An 8377-nucleotide genomic window follows, 5' to 3' on the forward strand; every position below is an offset into this window, starting at 1 on the left:
AGTGATGAGGAGGTGATGGGGAGAATTATGAAGTGAACATGTTCCCCAAATAACATGTGTACACACAGCATCACACGGGTCAATTATGAATGGAATCAAATGAAATGGCTCTTAGAGTGCTTAAATGAATCAGTGGGGGGAAGTAACACACGCGATAGACAACATATTTAAAATGAATTCCAAAACAGTATCTCTGCTGCTGCTGAAGCCCACTGGGTGAGTATGTGAAGTAAAAAGAGAGTATTTGTAGTGATGGAGCTTTCTTAGTTGCTTGCTCCATGGTGAGTTTCATAAAGTCACGTATTTAAAGTAGCATTTGTTTGAACAAAAAGATGCAAATTACCGATTATCACCACATGAAGTTCTTATCATGAACATGTCATCATGTTGTTGTGCAACATTAGGATTTGGTTTGGCTCAATATTTCCTTACTGTAGCTCTGGCTCGGTTTGCACAACCCCTGGCAAAATATCCATTTTTTTTAGCTGCTAAATTATGAGGGGCCGTTAGGGACTTATTTAGAATAATTCTCTCACATGCACCTATGAAACCAAATACACTGCTCAAAAAAATGAAAGGAACACTTTTTAATCAGAGTATAGCATCAAGTCAATTCAGCTTCTGGGATATTGATCTGGTCAGTAGATAGGCAGGGTTGCACAGGTAGTCCAACTCCTCCAGAGTGGCACATCAGTATGTTCCCTTGCCAGAAGGTTTGCTGTGTCTCCCAGCACAGTCTCAAGAGCATGGGAAGATTCCAGGAGATTCCAGGAGACGGCAGTTACTGTAGGAGCTGGACAGGGCCGTGACAGCCCTTAACCCACCAGCAGGACCAGTTCTATCTATAACAGGATGGCACTCCAGAGCTCTCAAAAGACCTACAGGAGGCCACAGGTGTGAATGTCTCTGACCAACAATCAGAACAGACTTTATGAGGGTGGCCTGAGGGCCCGACGTCCTGTACTGGACCCTGTGCTCACTGTCCAGGACCATGGAGCTCGACTGGCATTTACCACAGATCGTCAGAATTGGCAGGTCCGCCACTGACGCCCTGTGATTTCACAGAGGAGAGCAGGTTCAACCTCAGCACATGTGATAGGCGTGAACGTATCTGGAGACGCCGTGGAGAACGTTATGCTGCCTGCAACATCATTCAGCAGGACCGGTTTGGTGGTAGGTCAGTGATGGTCTTGGGAGGCATATCCCAAGGATGCACAGACCTCTACAGGTTAGACAACGGCTCCCTGACTGCTATTAGGTATCACCATGAAATCTTTGGACCCATTGTCAGACCCTACCCTGGTGCAGTGGGTCCTGGGTTCCTCCTGGTGCACGACAATGCCCAGCCTCATGTGGTGAGAGCATGCAGGCAGTTCCTGGAGGATGAATGAATTGATACCATTGACTGACCCCTGTGCTCGACTGACCTAAATCCAATAGAACACCTCTTGGTCTTTATGCTTCAGTCCATCTGACGCTGCCTGGTTGCACCTCAGACTGCCCAGGAGCTCAGTGATGCCCTGGTCCAGATCTGGGAGGAGATCCCCCAGGACACTATCCTTCATCTCATTAGGAGCATGCCCTGACGTTGTCAGGCATGCATACATGCACGTGGAGGCCATACAAACTACTATACATGCACGTGGAGGCCATACAAACTACTGAGTACCATTAGGAGTTACTACAAAGACATATCATTTTTTTGCTTTGATTTTGGGGAAGTCTTTGAATTCAGCCCTTTGCAGGTTGACAGTTTTCATTTCCATTAATGATGTGGCATCCTTTGTTCTTAACACATTACCCAGTCCATATCAGGAAAGATATCCAGTGTGATTTCTTTTCCTGTTGAGATCTGATGTGTTTTCAAAGTGTTCCTTTAATTTTTTTGAGCAGTGTATATTCAGATACTATACTGAAAACCAATTACATAATATAGTGAAAACCTCTCAATATTGTGAAATCTTCTCATCCAACATATAGAAATGTGATTCAGTAGATTTTATGAGAAGATTTCAGTATGGTGTGTGTTGTTGTTGTGCTTCAGTTTGAATTTTGAACAGTAGGAATCTGGACAGTATGAATACCTTTCATTCACTGATTTGCATGTACCAGCCAGTGACTGTTGACATTCTTATAACTTCTAACTATAAATGTCAAAAAACAGGAGTTAAACATCTGACTCCCAGACCTCCTGAGAGATCACGCAAGAATCCTTTTTGTTTAGAGTTCAGCCACAGATACAGAGGATGAAGAATAACACTAGTTCAGTTCTTCCACCCTCTCTGTTCTCTCGTAGCACATGTTTTTACAGTGATAAATTAATAAATTATATGAAATTAGGGGTGGCACGGTGGTGCAGTTGTTAGCACTCTCACTTTACAACCTCGGCTGGAGCCTTTCTGTGCATGTGTGGGTTCTCTCCGGGTACTCCGGCTTCCATGGTCCAAAGACATGCACTTAACAGTGACTTTAAATTGTCTTTTAGGTGTGAACGTTAATAGTTGTTTGTCTCTATGTGCCCTGTGATGAACTGACGACTTGTCCGCCTCTCACCCAATGTCAGCTGGGATAGGCTCCAGCCCCACCATGACCCTGGATAAGTGGTTACAGATAATATTTGTATATGAAATGAATTCTCAGCGCTTTTTGTATCTTTGACAGAAGATAGTCAGAATAACAGGTGTTTCTAGCAGATTTCATCAGCTGTAGGTAGACTATGTGGAGTGGTAACATTGCAGACTCTGAGCGTCCTTCTAAGGTGGAGCAGGTACAAAGACAAACAACATCCAAACTCTGTATATATGAAGCGCCACCTTTATTACAGCTCCATTCACACTGTTTGAACATGTAAAGAAATACTAAGCTTTACACACAGTTATGACAGGCAGAGGGGTTTGTTTATTATATTATTTATTAAAACGGCTCCATTATAATTACATGATGGGCACATTCTGGAAGGTATACAGTATCTTCTATGACCATTTTCTGTAAAGTCTTTTTAAATATGGCTGTGATGAACATGCATTTAAGCCAAACATCTTTTGTCTTCCACTGTGTGAGGCAGCTACCCGTCATTTGTATTTTTGAATCCGTCATTGTTCTCAAATCTCAGCTGAAAGTGTCCTAACTGTGCGATGAGAGCGTCGCACTGACTGTGGGAGCTCTGGAAGAACTGCTTTACTCTCTGCACGTTCTGATCCGGCAGGAAGCGCTCCACCAGAGTCTGCTGGATGGCCCTGCGCTCACAGGACCTATACTGAACCGAGTGGCTCACGTTTTTGAGAGGCTCCACTATCAGGAGCCCACTGGTGCCGGACCTCGAGGCCGGAGACACTTTAACCTGTCGACACAGAGATCAAACAGAACGTTTAGATTATTTCCATGATCAGAAGTACGAAATCAGCCAGAAATATTCTGCAGAGTCAGAGAGGCTTTCAGCATAAGACATCTTTGACTCCTGTGCACTGACTGAACTGATCATTGATGAATAAAATCCTCAACCACAGCACACTTGCAAACAGTGTGTCATGTTAATACTTCAGTCATAATACAGTAGGATGACCTGCTGCTCTGTTCTGTATGTTTCTTGTGTCAGCATTTTACCACTGCGACCTCCTGCAGGCAGTCGACTACTGACCTCTGCTGGTCTCTATGGGGAAATGTTTCCTGTTCAGTGATTGGGTGTTTACAGCTGTTTCCTTATCTAGTGGGTACTTAATCTCTGTAATAGAACTATTCATTTCCCTCTTAGTTGTTCTAAAAGAGGAAAGCAGTACCATTTTGGTCAGATACTCTCTGTAGACTTTGATCAGAGGGTCAACACGATCCAGGTAGTCCAGACTTAAGACTTCCTCAGCCGATGGGTCGGTCAGACGCTTCCAGTGGAGGAAAGTGTGGACATGGAGAGCAGCTCCATTCATCCATTGCTTCACCTGCACACGAAAGGTACGAGAATGTCTTTTAACATTCTGCATGTTACATTTTCTTTGGATGATTGAGCAAATTTGAGCCAACCATACAGACCTGGACCAGCAAGCTCAGGGTTAAAACAAGGATCATCACACTTCTTAACTCTAGATTAGCTAATACATTATCCAAAGTCTACCTATAAATTGTGCTATGGTTATAGTGTCACCACTATAGTGACACCAATGGTATTAGTATTGGATAAGATTAGCAGTAATAACAGATGTGCAAGCACCATTGGTAATAATATTTGTAATTCTGTAACTGCTTTGTATCAACAACAAAGCCAACCCCGGCAGAGCTGAGCGTGCTCCTCTCTGGTAACACCATCCGCTCGTAGAAATCCATCAGCTCCGACTGAAGCTTCCTCTCGTAGTTCTCCATCAGCGCTGCCATCTTGGCCTGGTCATTGGCTGCAGCAGGAATCTGCCGTGGTAGATGATTTCAGATGGAGTCATTGTGTCTTCAGGACAATACAAGAATGATACAACTGGATCCATCGTGTCTGAATAGTTCTTCATCTCAACAACTTTGGAGGCAGTTTTGTGCACTTAAGGAACACTTTACTGATCCTTCATAGAAAATTCAGTTTAAAAGATTTACTGAAATGTATTAAAAATAATAATGCATCATGATGCTGATAGTACTACTTGATTTGAATGTTCCCTGAGAAGATGTGTTCCTGCTTGCTGAGACACGTTTAGTGGTTACTGCACATTTTTCAAAAAAAATAGTTACATTCTGCTTTAACTGGAGCTTAAAGCGGAGTTTCAGGAGCCGGGCCACACCTCAACCGCACCACCTCCGACAGTCCTATGAATACCCTCTGGTTCCCTTCGCTCTTAATTCCACACATCCTTCTTGCCCACCCATCCCATTTCTTTCACCTGTTTCTCCTCTCCTTCTCACTCTCCATAGGGTTCAGAGGGGGGTCCGTCATGCCTGGATGCTACAGTAGATTCCCTACCGAAGCTTCACAAGATCATGCTTCACTCTCAATCCTTCATTTTGTCAATAAATCATTTAAATGTATCTCGTTGATGCTAGTGAATTCACATTTTACGCAGCATCCCAACTTTTTTTGGAATCAGAGTTGTATGTATTAAATACAACATCAAATACAATAAATAATGGACCAGTAGCCTTTAATTGCTAATGTTAGCAACTTCACATATAGATGTTGCTGTTTTACTGACCTTGCTGAGTCATTTTACCAACTTTATGACTCTATTTAATTTGTATCAGTGTTACACAATATTTTAGTGATTAAAATTACCCTAGAATTGCCAAGACTTCTTCAGCTGATGGTCTAAGTTTTTTACATTTTATAATTTGTGTGCTTAACCCTTAATAATACAATTACAATGACTATAATGAGTTTCAGATGAAATCAAGTCACCTGTTTGAGCAACTCGCTGGCAATGGAGCTGACGTCCGACCACACGTCAGCCCCGAACATTCTGCGTATGGGGTCCGGAGGCTGAAGGCGGTTCTCAGGGCTCCACGAGCCCAAACCAGTGGTCTGATGATGGGCTAGCATCTCGAACAGGACTGATAGGGCAAGCGCAACAACACCCACGCCTCCGTAACTCACCTGTAGAATCAACACACACACAGATTCACTCATCGAGACATTATGGAAAACAGGCTCTCTTTTTTTGCTCTCTGCACTTGACTCTGAATTATGATATAAAAACAGAAAAGTATTTTCTGCACCATATGGACTTTTGTTGTTTCATTTACTTTTTGTTCTTACTTGAACAGTGTTGGCATACAGATTTATCCATTTTTGTTAGAACTAGAAAAGGTGTCATAACAGGATCCTCCAGCTCTGATCTGTCATGTGTTTTCCATTGTATAGCAGAGACACTACATGAGCTTAGTTAACCTGGCTACAATTGATGGCACATGGTGCACTACTAAAAAAACTTGACATGAAAAGTCATAAATGAGTTTTACAGCAAGTGTTTGTCATGGGACACACTGAACCGAGGAGGTTGCATACCAATCTGTACGGAACGCTTGTAAACCTGTAATAATCTGCCTGTCCCTGCCTGCCAAGACCATCTTATTACAACAGTTATAACAATAGAGACACATGATGGCAGTATGATCTGACCGTAGTGTTTCCTCCGAACAGGGTGCGGAGGTCACGGTTGAAGGCAGACCTCTGCTCCTGTGTCATATTACTCTGCAGATTGGAGTACTGCTGCTCCAGAGCGAACGAGGAGTTCAGAGACAGCAGAGAGGCCAGTGAGGCATCCAGGGAGGCATCAGGAACCACACCTGCATGGCTGCATGACAGTTGCAACATTCTGGGTTGGACATTTTCAGCTTATATTATGACAGCTCCAGATAAAAGGTCCAGTGTGTAACATTTAGGAGCATCTATTGGCAGAAGTAAAATCACAAGAATCGTTGTCTTTAACGTAGAATGAGCTCTCTTACACCATGTTTCTAAAGTAGCCCAGAACAGACAAGCCAAACTCTGACTAGACAGGGCCTTGAAAATGGGTGCACTAAACTCTTTATAAGTTTACTGCACCCAAATCACAAAAACAAACAAAAAAAAAAAAACATATTTAAAGACAGAACCGGGGATAGGTGTTAAGTTTGCTGGCTCTTTGCATACCTGGCGGTGTCGTACAGACAGTCTACGGTCTTTGGAGTAGTACTGCAGTGTATTCCCATCTGAACATTAAGAGTAAATGACTGGAAACAGCCACAAAAAAACAGAGTGAAAATGAAAAATCACTGCTGCCACACAAATTCAGCAGGAAATCAACTGTGTGTGTTAAAGCTTCAGTCACTGGGTACAAAGTCTAGACACATGTAAGGCAGACACACGCACAGCAAACAAACTGTTCAAATACAGAGATAAATATGCTACATGACACATGACAGATCACTGAAACTCTAATCACAATGTTCTGCTTTTAGATTAAAGAAATATTATATTCAGTCCGTAAAGTAGTAAGTAAGTTAGTCTGTAAGTTTAGTGTTTATCATGTTTTGTGTGTTAATACTAAACAAACAGAACTTAACAGAAAGGGAAATTGGAGACTGAAATCTGAAATGTCTGAAATGTTCTTTGTTCCTCAAATTCACCAGATGAAAGGACCGAAACCTTTAATAAAGTTTATTGCAAGTAAAGGGCCTGTAAAGTTTTCTCTTCTTTTGCCAGATATCTCCTCCTATACACCACTGTTATGGAGTAGGAAACCCCGGCAATGCTACTCGTTCTGCAGCACTTCGAGTCCCACAATCCCTTGGTGTTCTTGGCCCAGATGTACAACCACAACCTGCAGCTGATGCGCTGGGCTCTAGCTGTGCTGGGGTACAATATTGAGATCAAACACACGAAAAGGGTTGTTAATGTTGTGGCTGATGCACTGTCCTGTGTGTGAGATGCCTCAATGGTTTCTAATAGAGGTATTTTGTACTGATAATGTGTTACTGTGTATCATGTGCTATGTTCACTACAAACTATGGTTTGTGTTTTTATGGGGGAGGGGGGGTGTTACGGCCCAGGCGGCATGTGTTTGGTTGCTCTCTCCTCCCTCCATGTGTTCCCTTATGTATTTCAGATGCTGCTCCTCCTCTCTGGATTCCCACAGGTGACTATTGCTAATCACCAGGTGATATCTAGGAGGGAGGCAGACCTGTTGAGGAGAGCGGACATGTTGGCAGCGTGTGAGCTGTGTGTTGGTTCTGGTCAGAGCCGTCCTCCCGTTTGGAGAACTCGACCTTAGTTTAAATGTGTCTTTTGGTGTTGTCTTTAGGTTATGGTTTTCCTTTTGTAAATTAACCCCACCGTTTCTGCCCACCTCCTCTTAATCGGTGGTTTTGGCTGTATGTTACTGCCCTCTTCCCCTAGCCTTTCAGGGAAGTAACAACCACACTGTCTACAAGACAGTGAAGGGTGGTGTGTATGAGCTTTTACAGCAGTGATACTCAGTCATCCAAATGTGGGGCATGAGGCCAATGTCCACAGGCGGGGCATGGACAACCAGAGAACAATATGATGTGATACTAAGTTGAATCTATATCTAATCTATATATACTTTTTTTATCATCCCTTTTATTTTATTAGGTGCTTCACCTTTCTTTGTTAATGATTATTCGAAACTGTGGTCACTTGAAGAAGAACCACAGCTTGACAGTCAGAAAACTGCTTTATAGTCAGGAAACTGTTTTACAGCATAGATACATACACGGTATACATGTGTATATATCTATGGTTTTACAGTCAGAAAACTGCTTTATAGTCAGAAAACTGCAATAATCATTGACAGTTCCCTGTCATTTTAACATCTCGCATGAATCAAACAATATATAAAAAGTTACTAATTACCCCATTTCCACTCTTTTGTGCTAAACTAAGCTAACTGGCCTCTGGTCGAACATCATA

The 8377-nt window shown here is 42.6% G+C and overlaps 1 protein-coding gene across 1 annotated transcript; it reads right to left on the reverse strand.

Annotated features, from left to right (window-relative positions):
- Positions 1-2797: 2797 nt before the first annotated feature.
- On the reverse strand, positions 2798-6783 carry LOC113747012 (uncharacterized). Its single transcript, XM_027284850.1, has 6 exons — positions 6599-6783; positions 6086-6260; positions 5366-5560; positions 4258-4392; positions 3777-3932; positions 2798-3340 (listed from the first exon to the last, which is right to left on the reverse strand). Exons 1-6 carry the CDS (start codon positions 6655-6657, stop codon positions 3065-3067), a joined length of 996 nt encoding a protein of 331 aa, XP_027140651.1. The 5' UTR covers positions 6658-6783; the 3' UTR covers positions 2798-3064.
- Between the last annotated feature and the right edge of the window lie 1594 nt (positions 6784-8377).

Source organism: Larimichthys crocea, chromosome XII (genome assembly GCF_000972845.2).
Source record: "Larimichthys crocea isolate SSNF chromosome XII, L_crocea_2.0, whole genome shotgun sequence".
NCBI classification, from domain to species: Eukaryota; Metazoa; Chordata; class Actinopteri; family Sciaenidae; genus Larimichthys; species Larimichthys crocea.